Raw genomic sequence first — 26,547 nt, forward strand, 5'->3', positions numbered from 1 at the left:
TTTGTAATATCCCTCTTCAGTATCAGTATATGTATTGTATGTCTTTGGATAAAATTGTTCAAAATATGTCAATATTGGTCGGTCGGTAGCCAAGCGGTTCGGCGTGGGTGGTTCAAGCCCTAGTCTGAACGATCGATCTTCACTTGCTATCGTCCAACCCGTGTTAGGAATCACACGTTAAAAGGTAAGACCTCGTTAATCCTTAGCTCGCACAAGTTTCGACCTATGAGATTCTTTTTTTAAACAGACAGATTCGTGCAGATTTATTTTTATCCTATATTTGAGCTATTTTAATGTGATTTGTACTTTATATGTACGTGTATGTATGTATACATATGTTTATATGTACATTATACGTGTATATGTGTATTATATGTATATGTATGTGTGTATACATATGTGTTTATGTGTATAGTGACTGAAGAAAATTTGCCTATGGTTTTTAGACAATGAAGCATAAAAAACAATTCAATACAGAAATGTTTTATTCACTTATTGAATCATAGCTTAGAGTAAAATCACAGAATACATAACAATGAAATATGTCGTAGCCTACACTAATCTAAAACTAAATTAAATTCAATATGGTAAAGGACTTTTTTCTCGGTGTTTATAATACTAATTTATCAAAACAGCTCGTATGTTACATTTTCTTCAAGGAATCTATCAATATTGCCATTTCAGAACTGATATTGTTAACCAACCTCTGTATCTGAGGTTTCGAGTCTAGAACTTCAATACTCTGCGTGTAGGCATTGTACCTCACACCAAATCCTTTAGGGATTGTTGCTGCGTATTTTCTGTAAAATAAAATGAAATTAAAAAATGAAATACTAATGTAACTATTACAGTTTTTCAAATACATATATGTAAATAGGACAAAATCGTACGGAGGAGGTGGAAATCGACTTCACATATTCCTCCCTTCACGAAATACCTTCTATGAGATTGACAATAAACTGGAATCTTACGAGAAATCGCCGTCTGTCTTTCTCTACAGCTTGAACTGCAAAGCCATCCCATACAACAAGAGCTCAAAAACAAAATATTCGTTATCTGATTGGAAACAGCGCTGTTTTGACCTGCTTAAGACCTCATCGGTGAAAGCTGCAGAGAAATGTAGAAGGCGATTTACAACAGATCGGCGTGGAGACCCTTGTTTATCTCAGATAAGTTAGATTTGAGTTTTCTAACGACCCTATAGATGGCCTTTTTCTAAAGGGAAGCTGTCAGACTTGTCCTTTAGAACCTTGTAGCACTACTATTGGAAGAAAAACTACTATATTTTTATACTAGTTCCTTTCTTGAGTACTGCATATGCTCCACTCCAAATATGATAAGAACTTCAACAACGCTTTTTTTCATAGACAATGCCGTATAAGTTATGGTTGTAAATCATACCCCGAAGAAAATAACGCTGGCCGCCACTGGTATTCATAAACAAATGGTGATATAGCTAAGAGCGTGCGATTGCACGATGATTCCCCACCACTCTAGAATCAGCGAGAATAATGCAACCGTTTTCGACGGAACTTTGCCGAAATTTCAACTGCATTCGATTACGATATATAAACGCTAGCCAGGAGCGTATCGATACAGTCAAGTGGAAATAAAGTAAAAACGTAACATTACATTGAAGAATTAGACGATAAAATCAAGTTTATCGAACTAAGACCACAACACTAAACGATGAACTGTGAAAAACTCTAGTTTAATGAGAGCTAATAGACTAATTTTGGTTTTACTAAATAAACTGATAGAAAAAAATTGCTGTGATGAGTTATAAAATAACTATTTGCTGACGTGGTCGACCACGTCACTGAAGATGACTGCCGCAGTTGCAGTCGAAACGTTTTGAGTTTATAACCAAAGAAGGCCACGGCAAAACCCGAAAGCCAATCAAAACAGAGATTTCTATTATTTTCTTTATATCACAGATATGACTGTTGAGGAAGCGAAATAAATAGCTCTTGTTGTTTTATTTCCTAATAGAAACAAAGTTTAATTATTCAAAAAAACACTTCAATGTGAGATTTTCACTTGACAGTTCACCAACCGCGATACGTGTTTCGCCATACAATAACATCTTCTTGCGTCACTATACTCCAGTATTGTGACGCCTGAAGATGCAATTGTGAAGCGAAACACTTGTTGCGGTTTTGTAAACGTTTGCATGGTTGAAGGATTCCTCTACATCATCTTTTCTCCTAATGAAAAGTAAACCTACTTACATCATTTTTTCTTTCGCATCTTCAAAGCTTTCTGCAACATAATATATTGGCTGAAATTCTGTGATGGGATATTTCTGTAGGGCTGTTTTTGGTGGATCGAAAGGCCTGATTTCAGCCTTATCTTCAAGAGAATACTGAAGTTCACCAAAACTAGACAGAAGTCCCGCTCCGTAGGCTTTCAATTTTCCGTTTTCTCTACACAAACCAAACTCTACGGTGAACCAAAAACACTGAAAATAAAAAATGTATCGGATGAATCACAAGATCAGATCCCGGTATTCAGTTCTGCCTAACAGAGAGGCATTTTGAAGGTTTTTCGATTATGAAATCTATCGTTTGGAGTAGTTTTAGGTATGATCAAGATATCACATTAATTATGGATAGACTCAAATTTATAGAACGATTCTACAAAACTACTTCTCAGAAATACTGGGAATAAAAAATGAAGAGATGTGCATGCATGAATAGATTCATATTCAGCAGTTGACTAAAAAGTTTCCATTTCATCTGAACCGATAACATTTCTTTCGTAAGATTATTTACCTTTAATAGTTATAAATAAAAGTCCGCGATAACACATATCTACATCAGTGTTTTGCAACCATATGCATGATGCACATCTTAGGATATCTGTCAAATTCTTATAAAAATTTATACAATTGTCTTGAGTATTTGATATAGATAAACTTTGTCTTTTACACTAAGTAATTTGGACGAATTGTTTTTGACGCAACGCAGTAGCCATTACGTGTCGCGTCTACTATAAGACAACAGGGGACGATGCGCGGGGATAGAGGGGTGGTCTAAGCACTGAAGCGCCATCGCCGAGAACGCTACCCGAACGCGGGCAGACGCGCAGATCATTTTTGATGGTGTCTAGTTCCTTCTCGAGACCTTCAACGGAATGGCTACTCCAAAGCGATGGTAGAAAAGACTTTGGCTAGAAGACAGCAGGAGCCTCGCAAGGAAGAAAAGCCGTCACAACCAGTGCTTGCACTTCCCTACATCAGAGAATTATCGGAGAGGATAAGAAGAATTGGTTCCAAGTACAACATCAGAACCTGCTTCAGATCCGGTAACACTATCCGTAGCAGCCTCACGAAAACCAGGCCACCAAACACGGACTGCGATTCCAAGAATTGCATTTACTGGATACTCTGTGAGTGCAGAAAATCCTATATTGGTGAAACTAAGAAGCCATTGAATGTTCGCATTGCCGAGCACAAGAAACACACACAGCAAGGGGAAACCAGCAAATCAGGAATAGCTGACCATGTTTGGACCCATCAACACTACATCGAGTGGTTCAAAGCTGAGATCTTGCACAGAGAGGAACATTGGTTTAGAAGAAAATTCAAGGAAGCCGCATACATGTTGTCCAACAACGTATTCAGCCAAGCCAGCGTAGAAATACGCAACATATGGAAACCCATCATCAAGCGAAAAATGGCCAACTCCCGCCAAACGGTCATCTCCCACGGAACCAGTGAAGCGGAAAATGGAAAGCGGGGATAAGTGAAAGTACTCGAACGACCTATAAATAGTCATCTCTCGGAGGAATCAGTCCAGTCATCACCCGAAGACGATTGTAGATACTAACAATCGAAACGTCGTGAACTAACGTGACTTGGAACCTCTCCACTTTTTTATTTTTATTTTCTTTCTTTTATCATTTCTTTATTTTTATTTATTCAATTGTTCTATTTTTACTTGTATTTTATTTCACTATTATTTCATTTCAGGTTTATTTTGGTTAATATAATTGTTATTTTCAGGTACTCATTTTCAATTCTTCTTTTTTAGTTGTTTCAGGGATTTCAAATCATTTCATATAGTAGACAATGGAAGTCCGAACTAGTGAAATTCGTCATGAAACATTGTCAAATCACCTTCAAACAAATCAGGAAAGGGAATCAGGAATTTCCATCCCCAATGGGGAAAAATAGAGTTTAAAGATTGTATTGAATAAATACAGACAAAATCAAACAAATACTTTTAGTATATCTTGTTTTTTGTAAAAAACTATGAGGTATGAAAAATACTACGCCACTTCAAGAATTTCGAAAAAAAATTCAACAACAAAAAGTTTCAAATGGAAAACAAAGCAACTATACGAACAACAACAGAATAATTAGTTCGATGCAATTAATACCAATTTAATTATCATTTCGATGACCTATTGATTGAACTGTGCATCTATGATTCACTTTTTTACGAATCCAAGGAAAATGGAAACGTACTGATACAGAACGTTATTGAAGAATAAATAATGAAATGATATGTCATTGCGGTCAGCATTATCATGTTTCATGTGAAACGAAGATAAGTTAATGAATATTTTTATTACGACACAGGAAAATTCGCTCAAAACTCCCACAAGGATTATCTCCGGAACTAGATAACATATTTTAATTCTGATATCGGTGAATTTACAAGACTGTTGATTTATCAAATCGAATTAAAACTTTCGATATTGAAAATATCTGCGCCCCAAAGAAATTGTTCGATGGCAACAAGTTTGGAATTCGTTTTTTTTGATAATGATACAATCAACGTAGACTATATTCGTCATTATTTATGACACAATAAATTTCAGCAAAACGTACTACCTACCAATTTATGCTTCTGCGCGCTCCTCACCATCTTTTACTTCCCTCAATGTGTCCAGCTTGTTTAATATCACACCTGTTAAACAGTTTAAATATCTCGGGATTGTTATAGATGACCAACTCAAATGGGAATCCCATATAATCTATGTAATAAAAAAACTCCAATTTCTAAAGCACCGTTTCAAGGTCCTAAGAGACATATTAGACAACAAAACACTCAAAACGTTATATTTCGCTCTCATCCAAACGCATATAACTTACGGGATACTGGCATGGGGATCAGCTGGAAAGATTACTATGAATAAACTGATAATAACACAAAAAAGAATCCTTAAAATAATTTTCAAAAAAAAGAGGAATCACCCAACAGATGTCCTTTATCACGAAACAAATATATTTGATCCCGTGCAGCTCTTCTTTCTGCTTACTAATATAAAATGCTTCAAATCAAAACAAAAACACCCCAGGATAGAACACGAATACAACACTCGAACAAAACAACTTAACTTCAAAATGCCGTTTATGAACAAAGTTGTAGGACAAAAAAGCTACAGCTACCTCAGCCTCAAATTTTTTAATTCGCTACCCAATCAAATAAAAAGTTCAAAAAACCAAAATGAATTTAAAAAACGATTGAATGACTACATTACCAGTTTGCCACGTACAGAGATACATAAAATAGTGTATTGATAATATTTCTGTGTCCATACATATATAGTTATTAACCTCAAATAGTGTTCCGTTATTATATAAATATATCTTTAAATCGAAAAACAAACTGACCATATGTATGTGTATATGTGTATGTATGTATATATGTGTATATGTGTGTATGTGTGTGTATATATATATATGTATATATATGTATATATGTGTATATATGTATTTTAGCTAATGTAAGTGTAAATAAGGATATATCTAGGGTTGAATATGAATGTTGTATTTTTATTATTTTATTAGTTTTCTTTAAGTGATTTTAACTTTGATTGTAATTTTCACAGTCACACACAAACTGGCAACAGTTTATGTGACTTCTTAGTTTATTAACTTAACTTGTTTTTACTCTGTCTATATTCTATATTTTATATTGTACCTGAAGTTAATAAATAATAATAATAATAATAATAATTATATTCATTTTTATCACCATTTACATTGAAATATTTCAATTGTATTACAAAAAAGTGTTGTGGCAACTGAAAAATAAAGAAATATGCATTATTTTGCAGCTCTATATCACCTCTATTTTTCCACCAAATCAGCAAGTTGTGGATCTCAAAATTATATTTCATGTTCAAATTAATTTATATTGGACTAGTACTATGTTGCTGTATCGCTACTGTTCCAACAGAATCAGGATCAACGAACGTAGGCGTGCGCAGCGTTATAGAACAGTGCTTTCAAAAAATTGTTCTACAGCACCATCTAGTGGCGCGTTTCAGAAAAATTGATAGCCTAAAAACCTTCTCTGTGAAAAATTACTCATACATGTCAAATTCCATCACGATCGGTTGAGCGATGTAGAAGTTTATCACTTACCAACCAACCAACAAACATCCATTTTTATATCTAATATATAAAAATGGATGTTTGTTGGTTGGTTGGTTGGTAAGTGATAAACTTCTACATCGCTCAAAGTTGCCATCCGATATCTGTGCAAAGTTGGGCCTAGAGAGTCTTGTAAACCCTTGTTCAAGGAGCAAAAATTACTAACACTTTCTTCTTTATTCATACTCGAAACTGTGTGCCTAGTACATAAGAACAAATCATCTTACGATGTTGTTGTTGGTTTCACTCGCCAAAGCGACAAATTAAGACTGCCTATTCCATCATCAAATTTGATTAAAAACTCATTGATCTATAATGCAGCTAAAACATATAACCATCTACCGACCAGTCTTAAAGATATCCAATCACCTTATCAGTTCAGGAAATCTGTAAAGCAAGTTCTCATTGACCAGGTGTTTTATAGTGTTCAAGAGTACTTTGATAAAGATATGGATGTAATTCTGAAATAAAATTATTCCCTGTTCAAGCACTGCTTATGTTGATTTTAATAGCTCCTGCAATTTTGAAAACAGTATCTGTTTATCTTATTTATTTATATATTTTATTATATATTTATAAAATTATTACAATGTGTTGAAACAACGATAAAAATAAAATAAATACAACAATAAAAATTAATTGGCGCTCCGGGGCGACTTCATTGATTCCAGTGGCGCATTTGCTTTTTCAGCTGCAGGAAAACCCGGAAAAACCTGCAGCACCACATCATCTGAAGATCTTGATCTAACAATGTCCTCTCTCTCATAAAACAAAATGTAGGGTGTCTCCAGAGGCTCCAATAAATTCAATGCATCGCCAGAACACTTCGTGACACGACTATCGTCAAACTTAAACCAGTCCGTTTCTTCTTTGACCAAGGCGTAATAATATATTTTATTTATTGACTTCCTTATTTACCTGTTAATGTCTGACTATTCGTTCATATGTATGTGTGTGGTATTTATGTGCGTTTATATATGCATTTTCATTTATTTATCTATAATTGTTTTAGCTGTTCACTAAAAATCGTAACCATATGTCAGTATGACACATACATTAAACCAATGTATATGTATAATGTATAGTTATTATAGTGAAACTCATTTATACATGATTAGCTTTGTCAACGAGTATATACTTTGGACAATAAAGCATATTTGTTTTGATTTGATTTTGATTTTAACTGATCGTGATGAAACTTGACATGTATAAGTAATTTTTCATAGAGAAGGTTTTTAGGCTATCAATTGTTCTGTAACTTGCCACTAGATGGCGCTGTGGAACAATTTTTTGAAAGCACTGTTCTATAACGCTGCACACGCCTAAGTTCGTTGATTCTGATTCTGTCAAAACATTGGAACAGCAGCGATACAGCAACATAGTACTAGTTAGATATATGAATATGAAAATCTTTATATATTGTAGCTGAACCATTTATCGTGTATTTCTGTTTGGTGATCATCAGCTAGTATGATTCACTATAAACCAGGTCGAAACATCACATCAGAGTCCCATTGTGAGGACTGGATCCTTCGGGAGAAGGAAATATTAAGAGCAGATAGTTGTTGGTTCACAGATGGATCAAAAACACCTTCCGGTTCTGGTGCAGGTGTTTTCAATCGCAGACCCAGGACAGAGATATCAACCTGCCTAGGAACCTGTACGACTCTATTTCAAGCAGAAATTCACGCTATTGATTTGTGTGCGGAGAGATTGGAATAATTCAACCTCATACACAAGTCAATAAAAATATTCTCGGGCATTCAAAAGGCGTTGGAAGCTTTTGGCTCTAAATTGGTAGCAAACTGCCTGATAGGAAGACTTAACAGATTGTCACGTTTAACAAATCACCGTCCGAAAATTAAACGAATTGAACGTCGAAGTTCTGCCTCATCCACCATACTCCCCAGACCTATTTCCAACCGAGCGCATAGATAACTGATAATTTTGAATTGAATATATATTCTCTGAGATATTATAGTTTGGAGTAGACTCATAAAAAACGGACAATTCAATAAAATAGGCATTTCATACTCACTGTAGCTAATTTTTCAATAAATTCATCAGGTGCTCCTAGTGAGGCAAGGCCTATCTCTTGTGAAAATTGGGCAAAGTCAGGATCAGCAAATAGAGGGACATGGCCTAGTAATTCGTGGCAAACGTCTGGTTCAGGGGTGTAATATGGTTTGCTGGGATGTCTTATATACTGTGTAGAGTGAAAGACTCTAAATGCAAGTCCTGCTAAAAAGTCTCTGGAGGAAAGTAGTCCCGCAACCGGTCGTAAGGTGAAGCCAGTGCAGTCTGAAAAAGGAACGGAAAGGAAAGATTTGTGAAAATTATAACAAAAAAATCATGTGAAATTTGTCATTGCTATGTGCTGGTGAATGAAGACGTATCATTATTCTTATTATACTCATGAAATAATTATTGAAATCTATCATTTTCATTTCAACTTCATCATTATGAATATCAGTAATATGGCTTACCTCTCAAAAAATTCGAGATGTCCTCCAGCTGAGGAATATTATCTTCTCGGTATCCGCAATTTTCCACTAGAAGTGGAAAAACGTGGTTATGTTCCTTACATGCATGTGTTGGATACAATGTTGTCAACTGCCTGAAAACTTTGCCCCACGTTTCGGTTTCCTCTTCAGTATATTCGACGAATGGTAACTTTTCTCCATGCCTGTAATATTTTTCAATGGTGACCAAAAATAACACATTTTTGCTTGGGCTTTATCGTTACTCATCGTTGTGAATTATAGAAAATATAATTCGCAGTGAAAAAATAGACGATATCAGGAAAAAAGCAAGTTTTGTATTTCGATTCGGAACAAAGTCAAAAACAAATGCGTTTTTGAACAGACCGTTCAACTATAAAATTGATTTTTCTTGTAGAAACATATATTCGACGTTTGAAATTTAGATTACAAAAGTATTTTACAATTGCAGAACATTGAACAGCTACAAAAATGTTCCCAAATAAAACAGTTAGGAATCAATTAATTATAATTGATTGGAATATGAACCTACTAATTGTGCACAAATAGTGTTTAAACATTTTTTTATTAAATTAAATGAATTGATTTGGTAAATATATAGTTTATATGTATCTGGCAATTCATTGAACATTTTACAAGCTAGATATTCATGAGATCCTTGGCCTATTGTTTTTTTTAACCAGATTTGTTTGTACTATATTTTGAGTTTTTCTGCCGGTATTATAGTTGGGTTCTGTTTGTTGCAGAATGTGTTTATTTTTGTAAGTGTATATGAATTATTATGCACCTATATTTATCCTAAAATTCTTGTTTCATCGAATAAATCATTTGTTGGGGATGTATTTTTTGTTTTAAATTATTTTTAATATCTTATTTCAAAGAACTTCTTGTTTTTTCAGATGTACAGATATTACTGCACCCCAAGAAAGGATCCCATACCTACTGTAAACGCGACTCAACCAGTGCACGATATAGTATCTTCAGGTAAGTAGTGTCTAGAATTTTCCTTGTAGTAATTCCATCGCGAGGAATAAAATGAGTTTTATCGTAGTTTTTATGTTCAAACCAATCGCTGCTTCTCAATAAGATCTTTTTCTGTTTTTCTTTTCAGCTCGTCCTACGTATTGGCGGCATATAAAATGGCGTATAATGTTACCAGCTGTTTTAATTGAGAAAATATCATTCATATATGTAGAAAACATTCATGGACCAAGGACAGTATCTTGGGGTATTCCATATGTCATTACTTTTTGTTTCCTATTGCTTTTGAATAACCTGAATGTTTTCCCCCGTATTCCTGTATTCTCCAAAACCTGCAACAACTTTTCATGATCTACCGTGTCGAAAGCTTTGGCTAAATCCAGGAACACGCAAAGACTAGATTTACCTTCATCTAGTAACTTATAAATTTTCCCAGTAAGTGCCGAGATAGCTTGGTCAACAAATGTATGTTGATATGTTGTTGGAAAACTGTTTGAAAGAAAACTCAAATTTCCAACCTACCTGTAATTGAATGCGATATCAGCAAAGTATTTTCGTCGGGCCCTGTATACCGGGTCAGTAAATCCTGGATGATCAGAATCGAGTTCGGCGCCGTAGGATAAAATTTGATTAGCAAAACGGTCCAAATCTCTTATACGCCTTGGAAACCACGGCACAGTTCCTGAAATACCAGGATTACTTCAGTTGATGCGCTCAATTTCTTCAAAGTACCTTACCTTTATTATCTTTATAGTCTCGTGTGATTATATTCAAATATTCACTCTGATGTTTTATGTCTTCAATTGCCGCTCCAATATTTCCCAAGGGGGCACATTCCACCATAAATTCATAGTTTTCGGGCAGTTTCGCTGAAGGTCTGGATTCGATATGCAGTAAATTGACTCCATGCTTTTCAAAAATGGCCAAGTACTTCGCTAAAACTCCCACTTCTTCGGCAGGAGGTGCAAAAATGAGACAGGTGCTATGTGCAGAATCCTTTCCAATTTTTATGTAGTTTCCCCCTGGCATGAGCTTTGGCTGGAAATGAAATACATCAAAGTAAAAACTTCCAGATATTAACATAGTTTGGAGAGAATTATCCTAGTTCTGTAAGAAGTTACAAATATAAAGTGAAAAATGTTACTTGAAAAATCATATTTCTACTTATACCAAACAGATCACGATTTGCATACATCAGTAACAGATGGCATCGATACAAAATCGTGAACTCCCATTCTTGACTATAAAGTACAGTGTCACCGATAAAGTCCGCATCAAATGGGAAACTTTTTTATTTATCGTTTTATGTGAAATTTGATTTTGGCAGTAGATTTTGCTTAAGAAATGATGTCAAATGACGTCTACAAAATAGGTCACGTGATTTCCTTAACCTGTCAAAATTGAAATTTAAAAAAAGAAACATCGAAAAATGACATTATTCTTCAAAATATCCAAAAATATCAAAGGATAAAAACATTTTCTTTTGTAATTTTATACCCACAAACCAAGTTTCAAACCCATAATGAGTATTTTATATTTTCACTATTTTTCCGCATTCCTGCTTTTTCTACTTATCAAAATTTAAGCACACCTGTACTAAATCATTTATTTTAACTAAACTCGTCACCGAATTTCTTTTTTTGTAATATAATAATATTTCAAGAGCCTCTTTGATGTTGAAAACAAATTTTGAAAAATAAAAGTTGTCAAACTTGATGCACAGTTCATCTAGTTGCAACGGGGCTTTCCAAACTATACAGTACTTGAGTTTTTTAATGAGCAAATGGCCTCACAATATGAATTAGAACAAAACGGAACATTAGGAAACAATATCTTAGAGTGTTTATTGTTTTTTTAACAAAAAATACAGTGGAATTTAATCTTAATTAAAAGGAACTGAAAATAAACATGTACCTATACCTAATAGCAAAAAAACACGAAAAAAAGACTCACGACATTAAGTATACTACATTTCTGTATGTCTTCCATCGCGTTCTATGCAGATAATTGTCTTTCTTGATACATCTTTTATTGAGTTGCTGATACTCACAGGGTTTATGTTTAAAATAGAGTTTCTAATAACAGTTTCTAGGTGATTCACGTCACGAAAAGGTCTTTGTTTATAAACGATTTGTTTTAAGTAACCCCACAAGAAAAAATCTAGTGGGGTTAAATCTGGCGACCTAAGCGGCCATATTTGCTCCATATTTCGCCCAATAACTTTGCCCCTAAACATTTCTAATAGTTTCTCTTTGACTTGTCTTGAACTATGAATAGGAGCCCCGTCACATTGATACCACAGACTGTGTCTTATTTCAACCGGCATATTGTCCACTATATCACTGATCTCAGTATTTAGAAATTGCAAATAATCCTGAGAAGTTAAATTGTGTCTAAAAAAGAATGGTCCCATTACCTGATTATTTAAAACACCGCACCACACATTTGTTTTAAATGAATATTGGTCCCGACATTCTATCACAAAATGAGGATTTTCCTGAGCCCACCACCTACAATTCTGGGAACTGACTACGCCGTTCGATGTGAAGGTAGCTTCGTCGGTCCATAGGATTTTGTACTTCTCCTCGTTACCAGAAAGAGAAATCTAGTCGAACATCGAAATCTCTTTCCTTTAAGGTATTTATAAATTTGGGTTTGTAGGGTTTGAATTTATTTTTATGTAAAATTGCTCTTACGCTTTCTCTTTTAACGCCAGTTCTATCTACAATATTGGTAATACTTGATTTTCCCTGTTCGATAACATCCAGGCAGACAGCCAACTGAACCTCATCATTATTGCGTGATGGATTATGACGTTTTTTAAAAGTATTTTCAACCGTACCAGTCAGTTCAAATTTTTTTAAAATCCTACTTACAGTAGATTGCTGAACATGTCTACCAGGATGTCTTGCGTTAAAAATATCAGCCACTTGTCGATGCAATGTGTTTTCACCACAAATTAGCACAATTTCAATTTTTTCTTGTAAAGATAACATATTATTTTAATTTTCATACATTACATTGAACTAACGGGCATTAATTTATTCAGGGACAGTGACGTTTTCTAAAACACATGTAGTTTCATATTTTTTCACAGCCTACCCAGTTTTTTAAATTAGTGTTGTTAGCGGAGTAGGTAAATGTCAATACTATGAGTTTTTTTCTTTTATTTAATGGGCTTCAAGAATCACGAAATGATGTTTCCTAATGTTCCGTTTTGTTCTAATTCATATTGTGAGGCCATTTGCTCATTAAAAAACTCAAGTACTGTATAGTTTTGAAAGCCCCGTTGAAACTAGATGAACTTTGCATCAAGTTTGACAACTTTTATTTTTCAAAATGTGTTTTTAACATCAAAGAGGCTCTTAAAATATTATTATATCACAAAAAAAGAAATTCGGTGACGAGTTTAGTTAAAATAAATGATTTAGTACAGGTGTGCTTAAATTTTGATAAGTAGAAAAAGCAGGAGTGCGGAAAAATAGTGAAAATATAAAATACTTATTATGGGTTTGAAACTTGGTGTGTGGGTATAAAATTACAAAAGAAAATGTTTTTATCCTGTGATATTTTTGGATATTTTGAAGAATAATGTCATTTTTCGATGTTTCTTTTTTTAAATTTCAATTTTGACAGGTTAAGGAAATCACGTGACCTATTTTGTAGACGCCATTTGACATCATTTCTTAAGCAAAATCTACTGCCAAAATCAAATTTCACATAAAACCATAAATAAAAAAGTTTCCCATTTGATGCGGACTTTATCGGTGACACTGTATAACCTCCAAGCCACCCAATCATCAACAAATATGCGAAGCAAATTTCAAGGTACTGAAATAACACAGGTGCTTTATACAGGGTGGGCCATCGAAAACGTGACATGGAGGTTTTGGGTACTAATCTTGCAAATCCGAAAATACGCTCAGATAAGTCAATTTTTACTGGGAGGCGGACAGTTTTTTCCCCATTTACAGCGTCGTCACTTCAACCCCGGAACAGAGGGGTGAACAACCCTTGGAATTTTAATAGGGAATAGGGGGCGAGTCTCACATCGTTTGAATTCTCTAAACAATGGTGTACATTTTTTTAAATCTGGATTCATTTAAAAGAGTTCTTTCCGGTAATTAACTTTTTCAATATGTTTGATAGCAAAAAATTGTTGTACGCCACTACTCAGTTGGAATGTATTTGAAACTCTTTCATTTGTTTCTTACGCTACTTTTTTGTTAATTTTTTAGTTCTTTTCTGATAAGACGACTATTACATTTGAGAAATGGTTAAAAATATTGTTTCTATTTCTCATTTTTATGTTAAAAGAGATATCTACATTATTACTAGTAGTAAGTGCCGTAAAGTGTTGCTAAAGTAACATTGGTTTACGCAACTTCAGAGAGGGTTCAGTTGATTGAACTGTACTATGGAAATAGACGTTGTGCTGCGAGAGCCGCTGAACTGTTCAATCAACAACATGAGAAGAATGTGTCGCGACAGTATGTTTTTGATTCAATTGCAAAATTTTGCGCAACTGGATCTGTAGCAAATAAAAAATGGCAAATCGAACCACCAGTAACAAATGAGGAGACATAAGTGGCAATTCTGGGCCATATTCAGCTAGACCATACTTTGAGCACAAGAAAGTTAGCACTTGTTTCCGGAGTGTCACGAACTAGCATTCGGCGTATTTTAAAAACCCACAAAATGCATCCTTACAAGATTAAATTTAACGCAAGAACTGAATGAAGATGATTTCGATCGACGCTTGCAATTTTGAGAGTTGGTGAGTGAACGAGCGGTGGAAAATCCACATTTTGTTCTCAACATTTGCTTCAGTGATGAAGGTTCTTTTTTTCTAAATGACACAGTTAATCGCCATAATTGTCGCTATTGGGCTGATTCAAATTCTCACATTTTTCATGACGTGCATACTCAACATCCACAAAAACTAAATGTATGGGCTGGAGCTTTTGGTGACCGTATTGTTGGCCCATTGTTTTTAGAAGGCAATTTAACCGGATAAATGTATCTGGAGCTTCTGGAAAATTCTATTAATCCCCTTCTCACTGATATTATTGAAAATGACCACAATTTTCGGAAGGATCGGTTAATATTTCAACAAGATGGGGCTCCTCCGCACTATGCTCTGCCTATTCGGCAGTATTTAGGTCAGACTTTTCCGGATCACTGCTTTGGGAAACGGGACACTATCGAATGACCAGCACGATCACCAGACCTTTCGCCGTTAGATTTCTTTCTGTGGGGTCATTTGAAAAGCAGAATTTACTGTACCTCTCCTGCATCACTCAAAGATTTCCGGCAACGAATCACAAATGAATGTCGCCAAATTACTCCAGAAATGCTCCACAATGTTCAAGAACGTTTCTAGCAGAATCTCTATTATTGCATGGAAGCTGGAGGTGCCTATTTTGAGCATATGCTCCCATGACAATAAAGTAAGTAACTTCACCTCTAAATTTAATATGGTTCGTCCAAATTTAAAAATGTACACCGTTGTTTAGAGAATTACAAGTCTTCCAAACGATGTGAGACTCGCCCCCTATTCCCTATTAAAATTCCAAGGGTTGTTCACCCCTCTGCTCCGGGGTTGAAGTGACGACGCTGTAAATGGGGAAGAACCTGTCCCCATCCCAATAAAATCGACCTTTCTGATCGTTTTTTAGGATTTGCAAGATTAGTACCCAAAACCTCCATGTCAAGTTTTCCATGGCCCACCCTGTACATCTTGATAGGGTATCATTTTCTAATTATACGTATCGTCGACTTCACCAATTACTTTCCTTTTTTACCTACATTTTTCTGGCTAGTGTAACATCATAAGGAAATTGCATCAGTGAGTAACCCGTTTCTTTGTCAGGCTAGAACCATTTGGTTTTTTCCTTGGAAGTAGTTTGTTATGACGCTATTAGGTTTTATTGTTAATATTATTCAGACCAAATCATTACATTCAGACAATAGGTAAGTGAATGTATTTATTCAATGAAACCCTGGATGGTAAACAGAACACGCATTTATTGAATAAAAGTGTTATTGAAATTATGAAACAACAACAAAAATTAATTGGCGCTCCGGGGCGACTTCATTGATTCCAGTGGCGCATTTGCTTTTTCAGCTGCAGAAAAACCCGGAAAAACCTGCAGCACAACATCATCTGAAGATCTTGATCTGCCAATGCCCCCTCTCTCATAGAATAAAATGTAGGGTGTCTTCAGAGGCTCCAATAAATTCAAGGTGTTGCCAGAATATTTAATGAAATTGTGGGAATTAATATGAGCGAGATCAATAATATTTTGATAAAATAAAACTGCAAAATATGGCAAGCTTAATACAGGGTGTCTATTTGAAAACTGTCCACCCTTAATATCTTCCTTATTGAGCAAGTTACTATGTTTATCAAATGCTTTAGTGAAATCCGTGTATATAACATCAACTTGGTCATTGTTATATAATGCCTTGGGAATAAATTGAGTAATAGTGACTAGATTTGTAATAGTAGAACGCTTAGTAACAAATCCATTTTGATGTTAAGATAGTTGCCGTTGAACAGAAGCATATATGCGATTATATAAAATAATCTCAAAAATTTTAGAAAACACATAAAATAGATATGGCTCTATAATTCTCTATATATGATTCTTCACCACTTTTGTATACAGGACTTTAGCTAATTTCCAAATATCTAGGAATGTTCCAGCACAATCGTTTAACAAAAATGATGGGATCATATCTGGGTCTGATGTCAGTTTGTCCTTTAGTTTTTCAGTTGCAGATATAACCTCATTTTCTTGAATGGGGTAAAAATGAATATGACCATTATTATTCACTGTACCAACTTTGTTCAAAAGTGGGCCAGATTTTGAATACACCTCACTAAAAAAAATACTGAAGGCATCAACAATATCTTGAGGATTCTCGAGTTTGTTTCCTAAGTAGGTTACTGATCCGGTATTCTTGTGCTGTAATTTTTAGAGTGAACATGACCAGAAAGAAAATATATCAGTATTTTCGTAACTAATTGTGGATATTTCCATAGTAAACATCAATATTGTTTGTTTACATAGAATCCAAAAGGTATATTGCGAACCAATTCAAACAAGTCATTTGACCCGATGACCTTGGTTTATCTGAATAATTAACCAGTACTGCGGTTAGTTTAGTGCAACAACAACTGCAGTGATGAAAGCAATATCATTATTTTTCTATTGATAGTATTTCTAAGCTCTCAATCTTCCAGAGGAAAATCGTTAAGAACACTATGTTGAAAGAGTTTTTCCTTATTATTCCATCATAAATCAGTTCATAGTTCAATGATATAAAATAATTAAAAAACTCTCATGAGATAATAATAGACGTTATCAGGTCGAAGTGTAATTTCAAGATATGAATTAGGAAATGTGTGTCCAATAAAATGAAATCATATTATTGTTTGAAAGGAATCAGAGGTCAGATCATTGACGTACTCAAATTGGGACACATATTTTTTGTGATTACTCTTATATTTCCTTATTTTGCTATGACATTTAACCACATTCAATGTATTTAAATATCTATTGCATCATACAGGTCACACATAAAAACAACCTTTGACGGGCAATACAGGTGTCAGTAGTTTCGACTTCAACAACGCAGTATTGTATTTTATTGAAAGTGATTTGAAATCTGGTAGATTCTTGGCGTATGAAGTGAAGGTAATGTAAAATGTTTTGGATATATTTATACTCAATAATTCACTTGCGAACTATTGCACAGCAGCACAACCATTAAGCTGACTTGTGGCTCTTGTCCAAAACTGTATATTGGCCAAACAGGAAAAACATTTTTCCAACGAATTAAAGAACATAGGAGTAGTTTTGTAAATAGAAAGACCAATTCCACATTTGCAAACCATCTTTTAGCAGAAGGACATGAGTTCAATCATGAGTACGAGGTGTTACATTTAGAAGAGAAGAGTTTGAAACTTAATCTTCTAGAATGTTTAGAAATCAATAGATTCAGGAATTCGGGTAATTTACTGAATGATCAATTATAACTCAATAACTCTCCGTTACTGAATGGAACATAAGTGCAGGTAATTTAATTCGTTAGAAACTCAGGTAAAATATCAGCTACTTAAAATTCAGGTACTTCGTTTACAGGTACTTTGATTTCAGGTACTCCATAAACTATATATATATTTAGTATTGAATGTGTAGAATTAGTTGAAAGACACGCCAGATGAAGCCATTGTATGGCGAAACACGTGTTGCGTTTTTGTAAAACAATTCAGTGAAAATCTCACAATAAAGTGTTTTTGAAATACATTCAATTATCATTTTGAAATTTTGTTTCTGCTTTTTGTTTCAGAGAAATCCATGATTCCGATTGAAAAATTATTACAGTGTCAGCGAAACTGAATGTGGAAGGTGATATACCTTCCACATTCAGTGACACAATATCGTTCGGGTAGATGTTAAAAAGTAGCGGACCCAAAACGGTTCCCTGAGGAACGCCGTACTCAACTGTGTAGATCACTCTTCGCGTCTTTAATTTTGACACATATTTAGTAATTTGATTCTTGAGAACTGATATGCCGTCTACAGTTGATTTGCCCTGTTGAAAACCGTATTGATTTTTGGATAAAGTATTATTTTCATTTGGGTATGAGCTGATTGGCGATTTCAGGATAGTCTCAAAAATTTTTGCTTGCGAAATATGTAATTACAGATATTGGACGGTAGTTCTCCAAATTGGTTCTATTTCCAGATTTAAATAGTGGTGAAATAATAACAATTTTGAAGGGGCTTGGACATATTCCACTACTGAGGGACCAGTTTATCAGGTGAGTTTATGGTTTTGCTCGTTCCATAGCTATCAATTTGATAGTTTCTGCTCGGAGGTTGTCGATTCCGGGACATTTTTTATTTTTTAGGCTCGGTATGGTTCGCTCGATTTCTGATTCGTTGGTTACTTCTAGAAAAATAGTTATTTATGTATCAAGGGAATTAGGAGGGCCTTAATTACCGATGGCAAAGTTTGCGTCCCGAGGGCCTCTGGCCCGAGGGACAGCAATTGCCTGAGGTTATTAAGGCTCATTAATTCCCGTGGTACATAGATAATTTTGTTTCTGACCGATTTCAATAAAATTTTGTTCATTGTTGAAACGGAAAAATGTACCAATTCATTACCTTCCCGGTATATTTGAATCAGGTACCGTTGATTATAGTAGAGTTTTCTTGTTGCTAGGTTGTTGCTATGTTACTTGTTTATAAACAGAACTTTGTTATCAAGCTGTGTTTGCGGTGAAAACGTGTTTTCTACCCCAAATATAATGGAGGATATTTTGAAAAAAGCTGAACAAGCAAGAGAATCATTAATTCCATCGAAAAGTGAAGCCGTATACCAAAAAGAATACAAGATATATCTGGACTGGCTGACACGGAAAAATGTTATGCCAAAAGATGTCACTGAAACTGTATTTCTGGCATATTTTCAAGAACTGGTAAGGAATTTTCTATGTTTTTCGGTAGATTTGGTAGTAATTGTGTTTATTCGTTTCAGTCAGAAACGTATAGTCCGAATTCTTTATGGACTAAATGGTCAATGCTAAAATCGATGGTGACTATACATGAGAAACGAGATATCACCAAGTTCAATGAACTACAGGCTTTTTTGAAACGGAAGAGTAAGAGTTATAAGCCGAAAAAGTCTGCTGTTTTATCTCCTAAAGATGTTATCAGATTCCTAAAGGACGCTCCTAATGATATTCATTTATTGCATAAGGTAATTTTTTTCTTATTTTCCTTTTTGTGTGTATTTATTTCCTTTTTTTGTTATAGGTTGTTTTGCTTATGGGTTATTTTGGAGGATGCAGAAGTCAGGAACTTTTGAATATGAAGATATCGGATATAGAGGACCGGGATTCCGTTATGGTAGTGAACGTACCGGAAAGTAAAACTGGTGTATCGAAGAAATTTACAGTTGTGGATGAAAAAGAGTTCTCCGCTTTGCCTTTATTAAGACTTTATATGTCTTTGCGTCCTAAAGGTATTGAACGATTTTTTTTGAGCTTCCGACAAAATAAATGTACATCTCAGCCAATTGGAAAAAACATGTTTGGGAAAATCCCCAGCAAAATCGCAATGTATTTATGATTGCCAAACTCATCTTCCTATACGGGACATTGCCTTCGTCGCACTTCTGCTACTGCTCTAGCCAATGCAGGAGCAACTATGACTAACTTAAAAAGACACGGAGGTTGGAAAAGTTCCACGGTGGCGGAGGGGTATTTGGAGGATAGCATCGAATTGAGAAATAAAACGGCGCGTATGTTGTCTACTTTATCATCAGAAGAGGCAGGTACCTCGACTGTAGTGAACAGAAGCTCCAGCCATACAAAAGAAGAAATTGTTTCCAGTGGCGGAAGTAATTTTCAGGGAACATTTCAAAATTGTACATTTATTATTTGTAATGACGCGAATAAATAAAATATGGTTCAGTTTTCATTTCTATTTATTTTTACTTGTGAAAGGTAGAGGGAATTATAAAATCTATAATGTCCCAAGGGAGTTATGACCCTCTTTATTGATAGCGTAACTATGACGATATAAGCTTATAATATCCCGGTCAGAAATAAAAGAAGTTATTTTTCAATTTTTCATATAGTTTTTTCCGTAATTTGGCCTTTTAAGAATGTCATTTACTAGGTTTTGACTAACATTCGTGAAGTATCCGACGAATTCATTGGCAATTTGTTGAAGATCATGAGTTTTTTCACCACCTTTATTAGTATTGAGTGAGACACAAATAGACAAATGATTCAAATAATGCATTAATGATAGAAAACATTCAAAAATCTCAATTCTCATGAACATTCCTAATGTTTCTTGATATAATATAACATGCATCATCGTTTAAATCTAACGTGACTGACTCACTGTTGTTCTTTATTTTGGTGTGTTGCTGACACTATTTATTAGTTTGTATATTAAACGACATCTGTTAGTTGACTTCTTCTAAAATGTAAGCCATACCAAACATCAATAAAAAGTCAGAAGACAACTTTTCTTTTCAGAATAAAAAACAAGCACGAATTTCATACTATCTAAAATGAATATTTAAAATTTTAATTCATTCAGTTATTTTGAACATACCTATATTACATGGAAAAGCTATATTTATTTTTTGTAAATTTCCATCCTTTCATTTCATCATCACCTCAAATTCTTCAGAAAAAGAAATAATTGACCGATCCAATCTGAAACTTTCCTAAAACTGTCAGATACTTACAATGTCCGGAGGACTACTATCCGGTGAGGCTAATTTCTTTTTCTTATCATCTGCGTAATTGATATTTCTTGGTGCGGACATCATCTTGGAAATGACGAGTGGAAACGTTTATACACTTACAAGTTTATCAAACAACTGACTTATAGTTATTTCACGCTGGCTTTAAATAAACTTGTTTTGTATTATTTCTTCTCCTAATGCTTATTGCGGCTACTCGTTATCACCGCTTTCAAATGAGATTTTAGCTTACGAAATGAATTTGTTTTGGTCATCATCTTCATAACATTGCAAAATAACTCTTGAGAAACTCAACTGATCAAGTTTGCAAATTGATATCAATTCTGGTTCAATGAGAACTATGAATATTTGATAATCCTTTTCGTTATCATCGAATCTTCTTCATCGACACCAGTATATAGTTTGAAGCTACTCGAGAGATGTTCTTAAGGAATACTGAAATCTGCCTGTCATGCAAACTGATATCAATTCTGGTTCAAGAAAAACTATAAATATATGATGATCCTTTTCGTTATTATCGAATCTCCTTCATCGACACCAATATACAGGCTGATTCACGGTGGATGGCACATTAGACGTTTCTGGTGAACCAGACAACGGATCACTTTGAAAATTTAATGGAGGGCATATTCGGACATTCTCTAGCCAACTAAAATATTTTCGACAATGCGGTGTTGCCGCTTCTATTAGAAAGCAGTAGCAACTTTGATTTTTCAAATGGAACACTCTGTATATAATATTATTTTTGGAATTTCCAACAATTGCCGGCAACTTTTCTTGATATTTCCCTATACCTATCTGTTACCGTTTTCGAAATAAAAATTAATTTCATTTTTTTTCTTCGAAAATCATGACTTCTAAAAATGCCGATATCTTTTAGTTAAGAAGTACTATGATATCGAAATTTGGTTTGGAGTTAGGTGATACTTGGACACTTCCCACACGTCAGCCTAATCTCCGTTACTTCAATACAGGGTGGTAAAAAAAAACAGTTTTTTTCGTTTGCTTGAAAAAGTTGCTGAAATTTGATTATTTTAAATGGAACACCCTGTATATTATTGAAAATTCGGAAAGCTGCTGAAATTTGCTTTCTTTCTATGTATATCATACCTATACCTAACTAGTCAAGTTTCGGACTTATGAACATTTATTTGTGAAAATGTTCCTTCAGAATGGTATTTCCATTCGGTATTTGGTAAGCAGGCCATGATTACTATTTGACAGTAGCGTTGTGACATTCTCCTAATAATATCGACATTTTCGTCACTTCAGAAGTTGCAAATACCTTCAAAACGATGGAACAAAACTATTCAAACGAAGTTCTTATGAATTTGTTTATTATTTTTGGACAGTGTGACAAAATTATCAGCAGAACATGTAGAAAGTTCAATGAAATGTATCCTAATCTACCGCGAATAAACCTCAAGAAATTTATACGAATTCAGAACAATTTCAATGCATTTGGATCAACTTTAAAAGCACCAAGAAACTTGCCTCGACCCGTAACTTTCGAAGACAACCAGATTAATGTCTTAGCATATTTTCACGCATTTCCCGAGTCATCGATAGAAGTGCTGAAGAAGATTTGGGTATAAAATATTCATCGGTTCAAAGAATCTTGCGAAGACATAAAATGCATGATTATAAATTCACCAAAATTCAAGCAATGAAACCTCAAGATCCTCAACAGAGAGTAGAATTTTGTGAAATGTTGTTGACACGCATTCAAGAAGATCCACTTTTTTTAAATAAAATTATTTGGACTGATGAATCGAAATTTTCGAGAGAAGGGATTTTCAATAGAAAAAATCGTCATTATTGGTCCAGTGAAAATCCTCACGTCACAAAAGAAGCCGGATTTCAAGAAAAATTTAGTTTTAATGTCTTCTGCATGTTGATGGACAACAAATTGAGGTACGTGATATACGAGGAGTCATTAACATCCAGAAGCTACCTGAATATTTTGGAGAATACTGTAGACAGTTTCGTGGATAATCTGCCACTCGAAGATTATCGAAACTGTTGGTACCAACTAGACGGAGCTCCTGCACATTGCACAAGAGAAGTGAGCGCAGAACTGGATAGACTATTTGACGATCGGTGGATGAGGCGCTTGGGACCATGGAATTGGCCAGCGAGATCACCCGATCTTAATCCATTAGTTTCACTTCTTCGATTGACGACTTGTTTATTTTGTGGAAATTCATGTTCACTGAGGATACACTACAAAAACACACTTTTGTCTATTTTCCACTATATTTCTTTATTGTTGACCGTTTCGGCTATTATACCATTTTCAAAACTATACCATTTTGAAAATGAAAATGGTATAATAGCCGAAACCGGTCAACAATATAGAAATATAGTGGAAAATAGACAAAAGTGTGTTTTGTAGTGTATCCTCAGTTAATCCATTAGATTTTTATTTGTGGGGAATGTTTAAAGAAAAAGTTTACAAAATACCCGTACGTTCGAGAGATGAATTGTTAGAAAGGATTGCCCAAACATGTGAAGATTTGGATCCCAATGAAATCAGATCTGCCACCACGAAAGCAGTCAACACCCGCATTTTAAAGTGCTTGGAAGTGAACGGCCAGCGATTCGAACATATTTTGAAATATTCCACATGATTGTTTTACTTTTTTATAATTATTCATATCAATATTTCCAATTTCAAGTTTCTTGGTGCTTTTTTAAAGTTTATCCAAACATATTGAAATTGTTCTGAATTCGTATAAATTTCTTGAGGTTCATTGGCAGTAGATTCGGATACATTTCATTGAACTTTCTACATGTTCTGCTGATAATTTTGTCACACTGTCCAAAAATAATAAACAAATTCATAAGAACTTCGTTTGAATAGTTTTGTTCCATCGTTTTGAAGGTATTTGCAACTTCTGAAGTGACGAAAATGTCGATATTATTAGGAGAATGTCACAACGCTACTGTCAAATAGTAATCATGGCCTGCTTACCAAATACCGAATGGAAATACCATTCTGAAGGGACATTTTCACAAATAAATGTTCATAAGTCCGAAACTTGACTAGTTAGGTATAGGTATGATATACATAGAAAGGAAGCAAATTTTAGCAACTTTCCGAATTTTCAATAATATACAGGGTGTTCCATTTAAAATAATCAAATTTCAGCAACTTTTTCAAGCAAACGAAAAAACTGTATTTTTTTACCACCCTGTATTGAAGTAACGGAGATTAGGCTGACGTGTGGGAAGTGTCCAAGTATCACCTAACTCCAAACCAAATTTCGATATCATAGTACTTCTTACCTAAAAGATATCGGCATTTTTAGAAGTCATGATTTTCGAAGAAAAAAATTGAAATTAATTTTTATTTCGAAAACGGTAACAGATAGGTATAGAGAAATATCAAGAAAAGTTGTCGGGCAATTGTTGGAGATTCCAAAAATAATATTATATACAGAGTGTTCCATTTGAAAAATCAAAGTTGCTACTGCTTTCTAATAGAAGCGGCAACACCGCATTGTCGAAAATATTTTAGTTGGCTAGAGAATGTCCGAATATGCCCTCCATTAAATTTTCAAAGTGATCCGTTGTCTGGTTCACCAGAAACGTCTAATGTGCCATCCACCGTGAATCAGCCTGTATAGTTTGGAGCTACTCAAGAGATGTTCTTAAGGAATACTGAAATAAATCTGCCTGTCATGCAAATTGATATCAATTCTGGTTCAAGAAAAACTACAAATATTTGCTGATCCTTTTCGTTATCATCGAATCTCCTTCATCAACACCAATATACAGTTTGAAGCTACTCAAGAGATGTTCTTAAGGAATGTTGAAATCTGTCTGTCATGCAAACTGATATCAATTCTGGTTCAAGAAAAACTACAAATATTTGCTGATCCTTTTCGTTATCATCGAATCTCCTTCATCAACACCAATATACAGTTTGAAGCTACTCAAGAGATGTTCTTAAGGAATGTTGAAATCTGTCTGTCATGCAAACTGATATCAATTCTGGTTCAAGGAAAACTACAAATATTTGCTGATCCTTTTCGTTATCATCGAATCTCCTTCATCAACACCAATATACAGTTTGAAGCTACTCAAGAGATGTTCTTAAGGAATGTTGAAATCTGTCTGTCATGCAAACTGATATCAATTCTGGTTCAAGAAAAACTACAAATATTTGCTGATCCTTTTCGTTATCATCGAATCTCCTTCATCAACACCAATATACAGTTTGAAGCTACTCAAGAGATGTTCTTAAGGAATGTTGAAATCTGTCTGTCATGCAAACTGATATCAATTCTGGTTCAAGGAAAACTACAAATATTTGCTGATCCTTTTCGTTATCATCGAATCTCCTTCATCAACACCAATATACAGTTTGAAGCTACTCAAGAGATGTTCTTAAGGAATGTTGAAATCTGTCTGTCATGCAAACTGATATCAATTCTGGTTCAAGAAAAACTACAAATATTTGCTGATCCTTTTCGTTATCATCGAATCTCCTTCATCAACACCAATATACAGTTTGAAGCTACTCGAGAGATGTTCTTAAGGAATACTGAAATCTGCGTGTCATGCAAATTGATATCAATTCTGGTTCAAGGAAAACTATAAATATATGATCATCCTTTTCATTATCACCGAATCTCCTTCATCGACACCAATATATAGTTTGAAGCTACTCAAGAGATGTTCTTAAGGAATGTTGAAATCTGTCTGTCATGCAAACTGATATCAATTCTGGTTCAAGAAAAACTACAAATATTTGCTGATCCTTTTCGTTATCATCGAATCTCCTTCATCAACACCAATATACAGTTTGAAGCTACTCAAGAGATGTTCTTAAGGAATGTTGAAATCTGTCTGTCATGCAAACTGATATCAATTCTGGTTCAAGGAAAACTACAAATATTTGCTGATCCTTTTCGTTATCATCGAATCTCCTTCATCAACACCAATATACAGTTTGAAGCTACTCAAGAGATGTTCTTAAGGAATGTTGAAATCTGTCTGTCATGCAAACTGATATCAATTCTGGTTCAAGGAAAACTACAAATATTTGATGATCCTTTTCGTTATCATCGAATCTTCTTCATCAACACCAATATACAGTTTGAAGCTACTCAAGAGATGTTCTTAAGGAATGTTGAAATCTGTCTGTCATGCAAACTGATATCAATTCTGGTTCAAGAAAAACTACAAATATTTGCTGATCCTTTTCGTTATCATCGAATCTCCTTCATCAACACCAATATACAGTTTGAAGCTACTCGAGAGATGTTCTTAAGGAATACTGAAATCTGCGTGTCATGGAAATTGATATCAATTCTGGTTCAAGGAAAACTATAAATATATGATCATCCTTTTCATTATCACCGAATCTCCTTC

At 34.5% G+C, this 26,547-nt stretch overlaps 2 protein-coding genes across 3 annotated transcripts; one reads left to right on the top strand and one right to left on the bottom strand.

The window, feature by feature from the left end:
• Positions 1–467: 467 nt before the first annotated feature.
• Positions 468–21,367, bottom strand: LOC111507912 (protein henna). Its single transcript, XM_023163298.2, has 7 exons — positions 21,151–21,367; positions 10,608–10,908; positions 10,393–10,552; positions 8,875–9,074; positions 8,427–8,689; positions 2,232–2,461; positions 468–800 (listed from the first exon to the last, which is right to left on the bottom strand). Exons 1-7 carry the CDS (start codon positions 21,232–21,234, stop codon positions 644–646), a joined length of 1,395 nt encoding a protein of 464 aa, XP_023019066.1. The 5' UTR covers positions 21,235–21,367; the 3' UTR covers positions 468–643.
• LOC141481076 (uncharacterized) lies at positions 16,545–20,739 on the top strand. 2 transcript variants are annotated; one of them, XM_074172164.1, is made up of 5 exons: positions 16,545–17,573; positions 18,628–18,703; positions 19,108–19,363; positions 19,423–19,644; positions 19,701–20,739. In XM_074172164.1, exons 3-5 carry the CDS (start codon positions 19,193–19,195, stop codon positions 20,013–20,015), a joined length of 708 nt encoding a protein of 235 aa, XP_074028265.1. In that variant the 5' UTR covers positions 16,545–17,573; positions 18,628–18,703; positions 19,108–19,192; the 3' UTR covers positions 20,016–20,739. The 2 variants fall into 2 exon arrangements, with proteins under 2 accessions (XP_074028265.1, XP_074028264.1); XM_074172163.1 differs by lacking the exon at positions 16,545–17,573 and having other exon boundaries at positions 17,943–18,703.
• Positions 21,368–26,547: the final 5,180 nt, after the last annotated feature.

Source organism: Leptinotarsa decemlineata, unplaced genomic scaffold, assembly GCF_025532065.1.
Source record: "Leptinotarsa decemlineata unplaced genomic scaffold, Ldec_3_MD MMD2_tig00000035_RagTag_RagTag, whole genome shotgun sequence".
Classification (NCBI taxonomy): Eukaryota; Metazoa; Arthropoda; class Insecta; order Coleoptera; family Chrysomelidae; genus Leptinotarsa; species Leptinotarsa decemlineata.